Source organism: Haliotis rubra, unplaced genomic scaffold (assembly GCF_003918875.1).
Source record: "Haliotis rubra isolate DU_JTF1 unplaced genomic scaffold, ASM391887v1 Scf303, whole genome shotgun sequence".
NCBI lineage: Eukaryota > Metazoa > Mollusca > Gastropoda > Lepetellida > Haliotidae > Haliotis > Haliotis rubra.
Window position 1 is genome coordinate 295,475 of NW_025766973.1, and position 18,260 is coordinate 313,734.

At 43.4% G+C, this 18,260-nt stretch overlaps 2 protein-coding genes across 3 annotated transcripts in view; one reads left to right on the top strand and one right to left on the bottom strand.

Moving 5' to 3' along the window:
* Positions 1–18,260, top strand: part of LOC124282777 (cytochrome P450 3A24-like) — a 113,012-nt gene that overhangs the window by 58,151 nt on the left and 36,601 nt on the right. The window lies entirely within an intron of this gene.
* On the bottom strand, positions 9,078–11,740 carry LOC124282783 (cytochrome P450 3A29-like). The gene is made up of 4 exons (XM_046718814.1): positions 11,486–11,740; positions 10,745–10,841; positions 10,198–10,247; positions 9,078–9,170 (listed from the first exon to the last, which is right to left on the bottom strand). The coding sequence occupies exons 1-4, from the start codon at positions 11,557–11,559 to the stop codon at positions 9,107–9,109; spliced, it is 285 nt and encodes a 94-aa protein (XP_046574770.1). The 5' UTR covers positions 11,560–11,740; the 3' UTR covers positions 9,078–9,106.

The window sequence follows — 18,260 nt, forward strand, 5'->3', positions numbered from 1 at the left end:
TGCACGCACACACACACGCACGCACGCACGCACGCACACACACACACACACACACACAGTAGGTAGGTTGTGTCAAACACCAATAAATGTTACAGGTTTTTAAGCAGCTATGAAGATATATGTGACTTGCATCTGCATGCATAATGCAGCTTATCCAATACAACAAAAGAAACCATTCTCTTCCCCGCTCCCTCCCATTCCACACCCAATTCACGGGGTCATTTTGTAAATATTTCACTCTCTCCGACTTGTTAAGTTATAATAAACCCATGCCATGCCGACATTATCTTATTCTCATCTATTTTTGCAATCTTTTGCTCAGTTTCTACATTCAAATTTCGGGCTAGTGAATTATTTTGTGGGCTAGTAACTTTCAGGCATAGGTAGCCCGACTGGGTAACAAAATTTGGAAACCAGTTCGCACACTGACTTGTAATATACTCATGCCAATAATGGTTGTCACCCCCTTCAGATTGTTTAATTGGAGAGAGGGTGTGGGGTGTGGCTGTGAGGTGTGTTGGGGGTTGGGGTGGGGAGGGGGGGTGACAACCATTATTGGCATGAGTATACATATATATAAACATGCTATGCACACCCTCCCTCACCTACAGTCTGAATGAATAGAACATAGCCGGTGTACAACCTCTCCCGTCTTTCATTCTGTGTGGGTTAGTTTTATCTCCGATATACCGTTCCCGTCTTCCATTCTGTGTGGGTTAGTTGTATAACCGATATACCCTTCTCGTCTTTCATTCTGTGTGGTGTAAGTTATATATCCGATATACCTTTCCCGCCTTTCATTCTGTGTGGTGTAAGTTATATATCCGATATACCCTTCCCGCCTTTCATTCTGTGAGGTGCAAGTTATATATCCGATATACCCTTCCCGCTATTTATTCTGTGAGTTGTAAGTTTTATATCCAATATACCCTTCCCGCTTTTCATTCTGTATGGTGTAAGTTATGTATCTGATATACCCTTCCCTCCTTTTATTCTGTGAGGTGTAAGTTATATATCCGATATACCCTTCCCGTCGTTCATTCTGTGTGGCTTAGTTTTTTAACCGATATACCGTTCCTGTCTTTCATTCTGTGGTTTTCAACACTTTTATCTACGGGATAGTTCATAACTGATGGGGTGTGATGCTGATCTTTATGGAGAAGCATGTGCAACGTGAATGACCCACTCCCCTTACAACTTATGTACAAAGTATGTGACACCCCCCATGCAGCATTTAAAGTACAAAATCAATGACCGCCCTCTCCGGCCCTCATTATTCCCATAATGTTTAAGCACCGCTTTTAAATTTTGTCACGTACAAAATCTCTCTCTCTCTCTCTCTCTCTCTCTCTCTCTCTCTCTCTCTCTCTCTCTCTCTCTCTCTCTCTCTCTCTCTCTCTCTCTCTCTCTCTCTCTCTCTCTCTCTCTCTCTCTCTCTCTCTCTCTCTCTCTCTCTCTCTCACACACACACACATACCTCCCCTAGTTTTTGTGTACAAAATAGATGTCCCTTCTACCTGTTTTCATAGTTACATAGCTTATTACGACGAAAATCAGAATTATTTCAGAACACAATGGGGTGTTTGAACTATTTCCATTAACGTGGCCGATTATACGTTAGTTAGTACGCTATGTAAATTACATGATGCTTGCATAATAAAACAACACAGTTAATGAAACTGAAACGTCGTACAGCATTGTGATGCGTGGACGTCCACTTATTGGGCTGCTACGGTGACCCCAGTTTGTCTGTAGCGCTGAATAAGTCTCATAACCGTGATACTGAGGCATCCGAGGGCGTTGCCAACAGCACTGTATGTTGACCCGATCTGCTCTTTCTCTCTCTTCAGCTGTTAATCGTGGCATATTTCTCGTACTTTTGTATCATATCATGCATTCTAGGCTCTCTTTATACCTTATGGAATCATTCTACAAGTGAAATTGATGCAAATACTGTTTGAATATTGCTACGTTTTGGTGATTGATATTGCTATGTGTAAACAGAAAATGGGAAAATGTTACTTGGCAAGCAAAATTGTTAACAAAGATCATTTTAGGTGTTCCTAAACACTTTTTTCGCAATATCAAAGACATGTTTTACTTGTTTTTACGAATGCACATCAGCAGAAAATGTTTTAAAAGCCTGAAATCATAGGAATGATTCGTTTACAATTTTACACACTCTACAACAGTTGTTTCTTGTTGTAATGGTTGAAAAATGGCGACTTTAAATGGCTTATCTTTGTCTCACAGCAGAATTGTATTTCAAAGTTGCTTTTGGACATCTAAATCACTGTTATTTGTTTATTTCGGCATGGTCGAAAATAGGACAATTTAACGCTTTAGAAAGAGATGCATTTCACCTAAATATGAATGTATTTGAGAATTGTTTTTCGTGAACTGCATAAAGCTGTGTTGTTAAGTTTTCTTGTAAACTAATACCTTCTAACATATCTTTGAAGTAATTCATAGAGGTAAGAGGGTAACGTATCTTTTGGCGTTAGCGTATAGGTTTCTCCGTCCTTCAAATGAAAGTATGCGTCCTTAACTGTCATCAAACACCCCGTCTTCCCAAAAGCACGACATTGACACAAGTGTGATTCAGACAATTTTCGCGTGGCTAATATATGGCGGTGTCTTCAATACCACAAACAGTCTGACATTGTCAACTTCTCCTCATGTTTACATTTATGCTATTTCCTGTCGATTTGACTTAACTTGAAATTCAAATGTTCGCGGTTTCTTCAAACTTGTCATTTCTTTTACTGACGATCAAAATTAACAAAGATCATTTTAGGTGTTCCTAAACACTTTTTTCGGAATATCAAAGACATGTTTTACTTGTTTTTACGAATGCACATCAGCAGAAAATGTTTTAAAAGCCTGAAATCATAGGAATGATTCTTTTACAATTTTACACACTCTACAACAGTTGTTTCTTGCTGTAATGGTTGAAAAATGGCGACTTTAAATGGCTTATCTTTGTCTCACAGCAGAATTGTATTTCAAAGTTGCTTTTGGACATCTAAATCATTGTTGTTGGTTTATTTCGGCATGGTCGAAAATAGGACAATTTAACTCTTTAGAAAGATATGCGTTTCACCTAAATATGAATGTATTTGAGAATTGTTTTTCGTGAACTGCATAAAGCTGTGTTGTTAATTTTTCTTGTAAACTAATACCTTCTAACATATCTTTGATAGTTTTTAAGTAATTCATAAAGGTAGGAGGGTAACGTATCTTTTGGCGTTAGTGTATATGTTTCTCCGTCCTTCAAATGAAAGTATGCGTCCTTAACTGGCATCAAACACCCTGTCTTCCCAAAAGCACGACATTGACACAAGTGTGATTCAGACAATTTTCGCTGGGCTAATATATGGCGGTGTCTTCAATATCACAAACTAGTTTGACATTGTCAACTTCTCTTCATATTTACATTTATGCTATTTCCTGTCGATTTGACTTAACTTGAAATTCAAATGCTCGCGGTTTCTTCAAACTTGTCATTTCTTTTACTGACGATAAAAAATTTGACAATCCAATAAAACCAATTTCTGAGTTGACTTGGAAACTTTGAAGTAGATTATGCCTGCATGATCACGTTGTCCAGCCCTACGTTTCTGTCCGGATGAGTTCGCCATGCCATGCGAATGACACATAACGTCTCGGCTTCAAACACACAAATTATGATGAAATACGTTTTTGTTTGCAATTATTAGTACAAAATTCAAGCATTCAAGAACAGAAAACACATATGTATTACTATTTAACAAACTCTACAGTTACGTTATTTGAGAAAACCACATTTGTCTATGAGACTATTTAGTCTCGCGTAATACACCCGTTTAAGATAGAGGTAATGCGATGCTTGGAAATGAATCCGCATCACACGCGTAGGGATATGGAGATTCCCCATCCTTAGAGAGAAACTGTGTTTTCATTTTAGCGTTTTCTTAGATCGAAAACTGATATGGGTAATAAAACAATAACCAACTCCTGACGGGGAATGACAGATTATCTTTCCCCGTCACTCGTTAGTTGACTGTAGCTTGAAATATTTAACCTGCCTAGTGAGCTCTATGTTACATCGTCGGAACCGTAGCCTTCTTTCAAGAGCATTCAGACATTTTGGTGAATCTAGGATTCGAGCGACCATTAGATCATGGCTACTCTGCCATCCGGGCATGTTAAAGACTATGAAGAGTCTATACACAGGTCGACTGAAACTGAGACATGTGTTGTATCCCTGGCACATGGAGGCAGTGAATGGAAGATGGATGTAACTGATGGGCCTATCACTGCGTACTGTGAAGGTGTGGATGTCATGGTGGGACTGTGGCCATACAGTTAACGCGTCTGATGGGATCGGGTGGTCAGGCTCGCTGACTTGCACATGTCATCGGTTCCCAATTACGTAGATCGATTGTAGATCGGATTGTCTGGCCAGACTCGATTATTTACAGACAAACCCCTACTTTTGAGAATGCGAGAACACTTCCGAATAAGCCACAAAACACTGTCCATAATTATTGAATAATTATCTGCCAAAAACATTGTCCATTGTAAATACTGTTTATGACACCGGGTGTTCGTGAAAAGTGAGCATATCTTGATACTGATTGTCAATATCCACGTGGTGAACATAGCTTTCGGCAGTGAGGTACACAAAGTCCGCAGCCTATAGCTAGACTACCACTTGTCCGAATGAGTTGTGACGTGACCTTGTACACCTGAATTGTGACGTGACCCAGTACATCTGAGTTGTTACGTGACCTTGTTCACCTGAGTTGTGACGTGGCCTTGTACACCTGAGTTGTGACGTGACCTTGTACACCTGAGTTGTGACGTGACCCAGTACACCTGAGTTGTGACGTGACCCAGTGACATTCTGAGTACACCTGTTGACCCACTTGTACACCTGACCCAGTACACCTGAGTTGTGACGTGACCGTGTACACCTGAGTTGTGACGTAACCACGTGACCTGAGTTGTGACGTGACCCAGTACACCTGAGTTGTGACGTGACCAAGCTAGTACCACCTGAGTTGTGACGTGACCCAGTACACCTGGGTTGTGACGTGAGCCGTGAGTACACACACCTGAGTTGTGACGTGACCCGAGTACACCTGAGTTGTGACGTGACCTAGTACACCTGAGTTGTGACGTGACCCAGTACACCTGAGGTTGTGACGTGACCCTGAGTTGTACACCTGAGTTGTGACGTGACCTTGTACACCTGAGTTGTGACGTGACCTTGTACACCTGAGTTGTGACGTGACCCAGTACACCTGAGTTGTGACGTGACCGAGTACACCTGAGTTGTGACGTGACCTTGTACACCTGAGTTGTGACGTACACCTGAGTACACCTGAGTTGTGACGTGAGTACACCTGAGTTGTGACGTGACCTGTACACCTGAGTTGTGACGTGACCCAGTACACCTGAGTTGTGACGTGACCCAGTACACCTGAGTTGTGACGTGACCTGAGTACACCTGAGTTGTGACGTGACCCAGTACACCTGAGTTGTGACGTGACCTACCACACCTGAGTTGTGACGTGACCCAGTACACCTGAGTTGTGACGTGACCCAGTACACCTGAGTTGTGACGTGACCCAGTACACCTGAGTTGTGACGTGACCTTGTACACCTGAGTTGTGACGTGACCCAGTACACCTGAGTTGTGACGTGACCCAGTACACCTGAGTTGTGACGTGACCCAGTACACCTGAGTTGTGACGTGACCCAGTACACCTGAGTTGTGACGTGACCTTGTACACCTGAGTTGTGACGTGACCCGAGTACACCTGAGTTGTGACGTGACCTAGTACACCTGAGTTGTGACGTGACCCAGTACACCTGAGTTGTGACGTGACCCAGTACACCTGAGTTGTGACGTGACCCAGTACACCTGAGTTGTGACGTGACCCAGTACACCTGAGTTGTGACGTGACCCAGTACACCTGAGTTGTGACGTGACCCAGTACACCTGGGTTGTGACGTGACCTGAGTACACCTGAGTTGTGACGTGACCCAGTACACCTGGGTTGTGACGTGACCTTACACCTGAGTTGTGACGTGACCCAGTACACCTGAGTTGTGACGTGACCCAGTACACCTGAGTTGTGACGTGACCTGAGTACACCTGAGTTGTGACGTGACCTTGTACACCTGAGTTGTGACGTGACCTTGTACACCTGAGTTGTGACGTGAGCCGAGTACACCTGAGTTGTGACGTGACCTTGTACACCTGAGTTGTGACGTGACCAGAGTACACCTGAGTTGTGACGTGACCCAGTACACCCTGAGTTGTGACGTGACGACCCAGTACACCTGAGTTGTGACGTGACCTTGTACACCTGAGTTGTGACGTGACCTTGTACACCTGAGTTGTGACGTGACCTAGTACACCTGACGTTGTGACGTGACCCAACGTGACCCACACCTGAGTTGTGACGTGACCAAGTACACCTGAGTTGTGACGTGACCCAGTACACCTGAGTTGTGACGTGACCCAGTACACCTGAGTTGTGACGTTACTAAAGTTGATTATTTTCCCATACTTCTTCATGTATATTATCCGTGCGTGTAAATATTGAATTCAGCCAACGAGTTGTTTTGATAAATGCATTGAACACAATGTACTAAAGGCCTGTGGCCTTGTCAGTACCGAAATAAATATATATATATATATAACTTTGTTGTGTTTAAATACATTACCGGATTTATTCGAGATTGGTTTAGATATTAAGTGAACATGTACAGGCAGATAGTTTGCATACATTTAGTTTGACTGTTGCCAAAGAAGTTAAAGAATATCTCAGCTATACAATGGAGACCTGTAAATAATCGAGTATGCAAGCTAGTGGTCGATAGCATGACTACACAAAATCTTATCCTCATTTTAGTGGAATGGTAATAGGACAACTTGCCGGGGTAGTTGTGTAGCTGGCTGTGTACGGGAGTAGCTCGGTGCTGGAGCAGCTGGGTTTGAGGTGGAGTAGATGGCTGGGTAGCAGAGCAGATTGCAGGGTGGAAGAGTAGTTGGCTGGGTAGTAGAGCACCTTGCAGGGTGGAAGAGTTGTTGGCTGGGTAGCAGAGCAACTTGCGGGGTGGTGGAGTAGCTGGCTGGGTAGCAGAGCACCTTGCGGGGTAGTGGAGTAGCTGACTGGGTAACAGAGCACCTTGCAGGGTAGTGGAGTAGCTGACTGGGTAGCAGAGCACCTTGCAGCGTGGTAGAGTAGTTGACTGAGTAGCAGAGCACCTTGCGGGGTAGTGGAGTAGCTGACTGGGTAGCAGAGCACCTTGCAGGGTGGTGGAGTAGCTGACTGGGTACCAGAGCACCTTGCAGGGCGGTGGAGTAGTTGGCTGGGTAGCAGAGCACCTTGCAGCGTGGTGGAGTAGCTGACTGGGTAGCAGTGCATCTTGCAGGGTGGTGGAGTAGCTGACTGGATAGCAGTGCATCTTACAGGGTGGTGGAGTAGCTGAGTGGGTAGCAGTGCACCTTGCAGGGTGTCGGAGTAGCTGACTGGGTAGCATAGCACCTTGTAGGGTGGCAGAGTAGTTGACTGAGTAGCAGAGCACCTTGTGGGGTGGTGGAGTAGCTGACTGGGTAGCAGAGCACCTTGCAGGGTGATGGAGTAGCTGACTGGGTAGCAGAGCACCTTGCAGGGTGGTGGAGTAGCTGACTGGGTAGCAGAGCACCTTGCAGGGTAGTGGAGTAGCTGACTGGGTAGCAGAGCACCTTGCAGGGTGATAGAGTAGCTGACTGGGAAGCAGAGCACCTTGCAGGGTGGTGGAGTAGCTGACTGGGTAGCAGAGCACCTTGCAGGGTGGTGGAGTAGCTGACTGGGTAGCAGAGCACCTTGCAGGGTGGTGGAGTAGCTGACTGGGTAGCAGAGCACCTTGCAGGGTGGTGGAGTAGCTGACTGGGTAGCAGAGCACCTTGCAGGGTTGTGGAGTAGCTGGCTGGGTAGCAGAGCACCTTGCAGCGTGGTGGAGTAGCTGACTGGGTAGCAGTGCATCTTGCAGGGTGGTGGAGTAGCTGACTGGGTAGCAGTGCATCTTGCAGGGTGGTGGAGTAGCTGAGTGGGTAGCAGAGCACCTTGCAGGGTGGTAGAGTAGTTGACTGAGTAGCAGAGCACCTTGCGGGGTGGTGGAGTAGTTGACTGAGTAGTGGAGTAGCTGGCGGGGTAGTGTAGTAGCTGGCTGGGTAGTGGAATAACTGGTTAGGTAGTGGAGTACCTTGAGGGGTAGTGGAGTAGCGGGCTGGGTAGTGGAGTAGATGGCAGAGTGGTTGAGTAGGTGGCAGAGTGGTGGACTAGCTGGCTACATGTAGGTAGTGGAGTCGCTGGCGGAATAGTGTAGTAGCTGGCTGGGTAGTGGAATAACTGGTTAGGTAGTGGAGTACCTTGTGGGGTGGTGGAGTAGCTGACTGGGTAGGCAAATGTTGTTTCCCCTCAATAGTCACCCCTAACTCACTGTAACATTCTGAAACACACTATATGTATTCACTGTATGTATATATACTCATGCTCTAATGGTTGTCACCCCCTCCCCACCCCAACCCCCACACACACCTCACAACCCCACCCTACACACCCTCTCCAATTAAAAAAAATTAGGGGGGTGACAACCATTATTGGCATGAGTATATATAAAACCAGGGATTATGTATAATCCCGGAAATTTTCATTATGAAACGGTTTGTATATATTTACTGCACATTCTGAAAGATGCTGTATTCATTTACTTATAACATAGTCAAACATTTTGTAAATACTCCCAGTTACAGTTTAAAACGTACCGTATGTATCACAGTAACATTTCCAAACATATTATACATATTCATTCTCTAAAACAGCGATATCTTAAACAGACATGTAACAAATCTTATTTGCAGATAAACTTCCAATGGGCAAGATCTAATTAGGCAGAATAATTTTTATGAAAGAAATACCGTTTGACCACATCTAAGGACATTGCCACATATCAATGGGACCTAAAAAGACTAAAGTACATGTATAAAAATATAGAAAACATATATATTCAGATTCCAACAACTAAATACTTACTACTCTGTCCGTGAAATGCTGGAAATCCCTGATCAGGATCTCTCTGGCAATGTCGGGATCCAGTACATTGACCATCGGAAGGCCACCCACAAAACCCTGAAACGACAGCAGGCTTGTTTAGCAGGAAGTAATGATTGAGTGAGGGAGTAGAGACTGCTTCATGGGGAGGAGGTCCGAATAAAGAATTTATAGACATTACTCAGGCGCACGTGTATGGAGCCGAAGAACCATAACCAGGAAGATTCTGGATTTGAACTGATGATCACGTCCCTTAAGGGAGATAACTCTGCACTGTCAGCTGACAACGTATAAACATCAGCATTCTTGGTAAATGATAACGATGTCATCACTTTCAAAACAAACCTTACCCATATTACTCAAATTCAAAAGAGGAAAACCAAAGTATAGATCTGGTGATCGGGCTCATTAGTTGATTAAATTAGTAAAAAAATAGAAAATAAGTACAACAAATCTAAACATTTCAGTCCACCTATACGTTTATATGCTACTTATATACATGTATTTTACTGGCGGTGTAAGATAATCAATGCAGGTAGACAGGTAAGGCATGCATTTCGAGAAATCGTTTCCTTTGTTCGTTCACGCTTTCTTACCTGTTTTGAATATGTATGTTAATATGTAAATAGGTCTGTTGGCTGCATACGTAATTGATGATGATGAATATCTCGACGAATAGGATAATTGCTCATACTATCGATCACTGGATTGCCTGATCCATACTGGATTACAGTAACAGTGAGTGTGGTAATACGTCGCTTTAAAATAGCAATATTCCAGCAATAATACAGGGGATCCAATAAATAGGCTTCACACATTGTACCCATGTTGGGAAATGAACCCCGGTCTTCAAAGTGACGAGCGAACGCTTTAACCACTGGGCTACCCCACGGCCCCCCAGACTGGATTAAATCCATGCTGCCGCCATATGGCTGGAGTATTGCCGGGTGTTAAGAGAGAGAACCAAACAGACAAGTTGAGAATAACAATCATGCATGCACAAATGGTGGTTACTTGGAACATATGACATTCTCCAAGTCTCTGTCATACTGCCGTTTATGTATGATTTAAACCAAGGGGAGATAAGCTCGACGGATCTACATACCCGTATACTTTACCATACTGTTTGAAGTGCTTGTTGTCAAAGTCCAGACCCTGTAACAAGATGCCATCTTTGATGTATGTTTCAAATGAAAAAATCACAATCATCAACCAGCAGATATACTGAACAGCAAAGAAACGCAACTCTGGCTTTTGTCAAGTTTTTAAATAGAAGACATAAACATGAACGCTTACTTTATGAGATGTCATTTTTCGAAAATTGCGGTTTTGTTGTTGTTCATGTCAAAATGGCACTGTACTGTATTTTGTCGGGACATGTATCACATATTACATCCCGAACAAAAGTAGTTTGGTGTCACGGACATTTTGGGGATAACTTTTGTATTGACGACTGGGCATACAATCTCTTCCCCAAATTCCTCAAATTTATTCATGTTCTCTAGCTTATGTTCAGAGCAGGAATATCATACTTATATATCCGGAAGAGATATTGAATTTGATATAATCTGGATATTTTTAAGTCAAGGTGAACTAGGAACTTCATTGTTCTTTTCAAAGAAGGTTTATTTGAAATTAAACGATGAGCTCACGTGCTTAATCATCTGATGGAAGTTCCCGATATAAATCACAGGCTCCGGACCAGGAATACCAGCATCCTTGAACAGACGGTTCCTCCTCTTTCCATATCTGAACAAAATAAAGAGAAGAGCAACGTCAAAATGTAGACTGGTTAGAGTTGTAGTGAAAATAAAAATTAAAAGGTAAGTAATCTTAGGGTTAGGGTAAAAAATCATCTATAATTCTTTATACTCAAAGAATAATAAAAACAGGGGGTTACGGGCGGAAATCTGTCCTAAAGATCCAGGTAAGAAGCTTAGTGATCTTCATCAATCAGTGAGTTTCGTAAGATGCGACAAATAGGATATACAAATATATAGGGTGGTCAGGCTCGCTGACTTGGTTGACACATGTCATCGTACCCAATTGCGTAGATCGATGTTCATGATGTAGATCACTTGATCGTTTAATCCAAATTCGGTTATTTATAGACCGCCGCCATGTAGCTGGAAAATTGCTGGGTACAGCGTTAAACAACAACCAAACAAATCTAAAAGTGACGTCAACAGTTTGAAGCAAACTTAAGTAGGTGCTTATGAGATGCCCCCTTTGAAAAATTTGATTACAGGAAAACGGCCTTCACCTTCTGACATTTAATGCAGCCGTATCGGTCGTCACTCTGGTTTCGGTCGTGTTTATTTACGACGGTGTGTTAACCTGACAATAGTCAACTAATCTCAACAGTACATCATATATCCAATAATTTTACTTACGCATAAATCAGAAACAAAACCGATATCCACAGAATCCATGTTGGAGAGATGTCAACACAGCCGAGTATCTCCATCAGGAAGTGTCTCCAGGAAAACAATGGGCTTCCAAAACAACACCGAGATCAGTCTGCTCTTGGTGATTCACAAATAATATACTGACGTTAATGGGAGCCACTCAGTGACGTACATTCAATGTCATGTCAGTTGGACTTCGGGTTCCGCGCCGAAGGCAGGAGTTAGTTTTTCCCTGGGAGATTCGCTTGCAAAGATAGCGAAATGGGGAGTGTCTCAAAACGTCTTAGATGCATTAAACCTCCATCCACAGTTATGCGGGGAATAGGAAATGGGTCTGTCAGATTTCGTTTCAGGTTTGTAGAGTATAAACTGTTTGATATTTCTTTGTGAAACATAACCGGTGCCTGTTTATTTTTATGTGCGTTTAAATGGCAGCTAGTTGGGACCACGATTTACCTGCGGGTGTTGATTTCTTTCTTATGTTAATTTTGTTTCATCTACCAAGTCAGCCAACCAGACGTCTAGATCCCGTTAGTCGCCTCTCATGACAAGCATGGGTTGTTGGAAACCAATTCAAACTTAACCGGAGTAGCACAAGTAGCTACTGACACATGCGTCCGCGCACACACACACAAACACGCGCGCACGCATGCACGCGTACGTCGCTAATATAAGAGCTTTGAAAATTGATCTCGACGTGAATATCCATGCCACCCCACAGTGTCGGGTGAGTGGGTGAGAGAGTGAGACTGGTTTTACGCCGCTTTTATCAACATTCCAGTAATATCACGTACGGCGGGTGACATAAGATGTGGGCTTCACGCATTGTACCCATTGGAAAACTGAACCCGGGACTTCGGCGTGACGACCAAACGCTGTACCCACTAAGCTACGCACCCGACCGCCCCTTGTCGAGTGAGTGAATGGTGTGTGTCGCCGCAGTCAGCAATACTCCCCATGTATTAAGACGTCCCATCAGTAACATGGTGTGGGTCACGTTAAGGGATGACAAAGTTCCCATCTTCTATGTATGTTTCAGTGAGTATCATTTTGCAGATCTCTTGGGCAAAAATAGCCTGTATCCTATTATCAGTCCTTCTATTTGTTGTGACAGGCCCCAGGCTTATTACAAATACAAGAATAGAGCATGCGTAGGTATTGTGCACAAGCGTAGATGAACACATATCCCTTTCTATTAAACAGAGACCATATACCGGTATATGGTCTCTGTATTAAATGAGGGGCGGTTGGGTAGCCTAGTGGTTAATGCGTTCGCTCGTCATGCTGAAGACCCGGGTTCGATTCCCCATATGAGCACAATGTCTGAAGCCCATTTCTGGTGTCCCCCGCCGTGATAATCATGGAATATTGCTAAAAAGCGGTGTAAAACCCAACTCACTCTAGCATGTTAAATACATGTTGCGTACATGCACACAATGTACGTTTACCTATACCAATATGTATAAGATGCAACACGACTTCAAACTGGAGTGTTTCATCCAAATCATTAACTGTAAAGTAACCATTTCCTAATTTCCTAATTCCTTTTCAAAACCAGAGACTGCCTGTTGAAGCGATGTGTTTCCCCCTGCACAGCACGTGTTGTACGTGCCTACAAACACGCGATCCCTCGTCGCCCGTCTGGTTCTTCGGGAGAGAAGGCGTGTGAACATGAACTCCAGAAACGAAGTTTACGTTTCTGTGTCCTTGGGAACATATGTTGCAAATTAACACGTTCCAGTCTTAGATTCCTAAATTTGCTTGGGTATTGGTACACTGATTTATAGGACTGCACGGTATTACCGGTACATGTATACCGGTATATCACAAGACGATTTTCAAACGATATGTACTGCAATATTTTTTCTGAGAACCGGGATATTAGGTAAAGAACATATATGAAGGTTTTTTGTGATTATCTTTATGTTTTAAATTAAACTCTACACCTACACAGTCTTTCATTCACAACAAATGTTTTCCTTCATTATTCAATAAGAAAACGGCGTAGTGTAATACTATAAATTGTATGAAAAGGAAAATAGAATCCTTGAACATGCAACCTGTTTTTAGACTGCCTGCCTGTTATCAGAACCCTGACATACATGTTTAGGTGAGGTGAGGTGAAATTGGGTTTTACGTCGTGCTTGAGAATATTTCGCTCATATGACGACGTGCATGCGTGTGTATGTGTATGTGCGGCTGCTTGTACTAGTCCAGACTGAAGCTGGTTTTATAGTGCTAGCCCACTGCGATATCATTCCGCAGTGAAGCATGAATACCCCACTCAGACACATTATACTGACTCCGAGCCGACCAGTCCTTGATGTACCCATTAATGCCGAGCGCCAGGCAGGGACCAACAAGTACCATATTATAACGTCTTTTGGTATGACGCGGTTGGGGATCGAACCCGCAACCTTCCGCTCTCCGGGCGGACGCTCTAACCACTACACCACGGAGGCGGTCATACATGTTTAGGGACTTAGGGATGATAGTAATGTAGAAAATAGGATAGACATGCACAATTGGTCTCACTCAATGCCACACAGTTCCCAATATATGGCAATACTTGTACATGAATAGCAATATATTGCAATACAATTTATTTGACAATACACAGCCCTACTGATTTACATATTTTCCTCCGACCCGTGTCATTCCGGAGCAGGTCAAGAATATCGGCAGGGGTGACGAGTGAGTGAGTGAGTTTAGTTTCACGCCCCTTTGGCAATATTCCAGCAATAGCATGGTAGGGGATACCAGAAATTGTCTTTACACATGCGGTGAATTCGAACCTGGGTCTTCGGTGTGACGACTTTAACCACTAGGCTACCCCATCGCCCCAGTATGAAGAGTAAGGCCAATATGAGGCAACCCTGTGGTGCACCACTGTTCACTTGAACAAACTGAAACCTCTTAATCGCGGAGTGGCGAGGAATACCACTTATTAAAAATATTGATCCGCCCTTATAGTTTGTCATGTGTTTATAAGATCCTCCCCGTGTCCTTGTATTACTTGTCATGATCCTACTTGAACATTATATTGTATTATAAAAGCCCATATGTGTGATATTTGGTATTATGCCCCAGTTCAATTACTCTCTTGGGAAGTCATGCAGTATGTTTTCAGTAAGCTTAGGATGAAAAACTTCAAATAGCATCTATGTGCCTGAAAATACCTTACAACAATTCAGATCAATTCTAACCAGGGTTCATGCCCCGGTGTCCAGATATACATGCCCCTGTGATATATCATGCCCCAGTGTCCAGATATACATGCCCCTGTGATATATCACGCCACAGTGTCCAGATATACATGCCCCTGTGATATATCTCGCAACAGTGTCCTGATATACATGCCCCTGTGATATATCACGCCCCAGTGTCCAGATATACATGCCCCCCTGTGATTTATCACGCCATAGTGTCCAGATATAAATGCCCCTGTGATATATAACGCAACAGTGTCCTGATATACATGCCCCTATGATATATCACGCCCCAGGGTCCAGATATACATGCCCCCCTATGATATATCACGCCACAGTGTCCAGATATACATGCCCCTGTCATATATCATGCCACAGTGTCCAGGCATACATGCCCGTGATATATCATGCCCCAGTGTCCAGATATACATGCCCCTGTGATATATCACGCATCAGTGTTCAGATATACATGCCCTGGGATATATCATGCCACAGTGTCTAGATATACATGCCCCTGTCATATATCTCGCCCCAGTGTGCAGACATACATGCCCCTGTGACATATATCAGTGTCAGATATACATGCCCCTGTGATATATCACGCCACAGTGTCCAGATATACATGCCCTCTGATATATCACGCCCCAGTGTCCTGATATACATGCCCCTGTGATATATCATGCCACAGTGTCCAGATATACATGCCCTGTGATATATCATGCCACAGTGTCCAGATATACATGCCCTGTGATATATCACGCCCCAGTGTCCAGATATACATGCCCCTGTGATATATCACGCTACAGTGTCCAGATATACATGCCCTGGGATATATCATGCCACAGTGTCCAGATATACATGCCCCTGTCATATATCTCGCCGCAGTGTGCAGACATACATGCCCGTGTGACATATCACGCCAGTGTCAAGATATACATGCCCCTGTGATATATCACGCCACAGTGTCCAGATATACACGCCCCTCTGATATATCACGCCCCAGTGTCCAGATATACATGCCCCTGTGATATATCATGCCACAGTGTCCAGATATACATGCCCCTGTGATATATCATGCCACAGTGTCCAGATATACATGCCGCTGTGACATTTCACGCCCCAGTGTCCTGATATACATGCCCCTGTGATATATCATGCCACAGTGTCCAGGCATACATGCCCGTGATATATCACACCCCAGTGTCCAGATATACATGCCCCTGTGATATATCACGCCCAGTGTCCAGATATACATGCCCCTGTGATATATCACACCCCAGTGTCCAGATATACATGCCCCTGTGATATATCACGCCACAGTGTGCAGACATACATGACCCCCTGTGACATATCACGCCAGTGTCCAGATATACATGCCCCTGTGATATATCACGCCCCAGTGTCCTGATATACATGCCCCTGTCATATATCATGCCACAGTGTTCAGATATACATGCTCCTGTGATATATAATGCCAGTGTCCAGATACACATGCCGCTGTGATATATCATGCAACAGTGTCCAGACATACATGCTCCTGTGATATATAATGCCACAGTGTCCAGAAATACATGCTCCTGTGATATATCATGCAACAGTGTCCAGACATACATGCCCCCCTGTGACATTTCACGCCCCAGTGTCCAGATATACATGCCCCTGTGATATATCATGCCACAGTGTCCAGACATACATGCCCCCCTGTGATATATCACGCCACAGTGTCCAGATAAACATGCCCCTGTGATATATCACGCCCCAGTGTCCAGATATACATGCCCATGTGATATATCATGCCACAGTGTCCAGACATACATGTCCCTGTGATATATCACGCCACAGTGTCCATATATACATGCCCCTGTGATATATCACGCCAGTGTCCAGACATACATGCCCGTGATATATCACGCCCCAGTGTCCAAATATACATGCCCCATTCGTGACCAACTCGTGTTATTCCTGGACAAGCCGATTAGCGAATTTACGGAAAGGGGCGAGTGGTGACGAATGGTCAACAAAACCGAGAAACACCATTGCCGGTGGACTTTTTCAATGATTTTATCCAAAACGGTTAAACGTCAAAACAGTCAGGGAAAAAATATTTAAACGGCCACAACCTAATCCTTATGTTAAAAAAGAACCACCCAACCTAGCTACCTATACCTATCACTTGACGTAATTTCCATGTCATTTCATTGTAGCATAAACAATTTTCATGAAGTGAGTTAAGGATGGATCTTTGTAATATTTGACAGGCAAATTTGAAATCATCTCTGCTCTGCGTACATAATTTCAGTTCAATTTTCCGACCACTAATGACATCCCATTTATCAACTTACGTATGGTTCCACAATGCACAATCCCATAGGCCACCATGTAAAGGAGTTCACGGCACTGTACACATCTTGATTAAATTGTTGCCATTCGATAAATAAGCAACGGAAAATTAAAGAGAAATTATGTGATTGTAGGTAAGATGATTCCTGACCAATGTGCAAAATTTGACTTGGATCTTACGATCATTAAATTCATGAAAATTATTTATGGTACACTAAATTAACAAGTTAAGTCACCGGAAATTACGTCAAGTGTCCGAATATAACTGGCACGGGTCTCTACATACATACGCACGCACGCAAGCACATACATACATACGCACACACACACACACGCACGCACGCACGCACGCACGCACACACACACATACATACATACATACATACATACATACATACATACATACATACATACATACATACATACATACATACATACATACATACATACATACATACATACATACATACATATATCAATGAAATGTTTTCAGACGTCGTCTATATTGCAGTTTAAATGAAGGATATCAGAATGTCACTGATGGCAAATAATGCATCATCACCATCATCATCATCATCCTGCTACGACACAACGGACGTGATACCAATCAGTTACCAAATTGTTTCCTTGTTGCATACTTTTGATTGACAGAATAAGGAAGCATGTTGTTAGTTGGCAGTGTTATTCAGTGTGGAACAATGTTCCAAGTGTAGTACATTGTTCACGTAGATTCTGTAAGGGGCAGTAGTGTGCTATATTTAGACGTACTAGACTGGGAAGAATGATCTGGAAAGTACTTCAGGGTGCTCGTGAAAGGGTCTGCCACCTAAAAGAGTATTGTACAGAATTTCTCGACTTCTTCTTGTGTATAAAGGCGGAGCTGCAGCTGGCTATTGCCTCTCATCTCACATGACATCTCGAGTTACCGGAGGAGTAGTCTCTCGTACAGACCCTGAAGCAAATATATCCAAGAAAGCCCACACAAGTCTAGAAAATGTGGCAAGTCTAGATTTCCTCAGCTTCAGTCTGAAAATGAAGAAAGTCTCAGGGCTCCTTTTCATTATATATATATATTTTTTTTACTATGAACTTTTTTCAGTAAAATATGTTCATTTCAGAGGCTAGTTGTTAGTCTACCGGAGGAGCAGCATAATATTCTGTGTGATGGTCATATACCCTGCCTTGGCCTATTTGCAAGCTGGATGACTGTC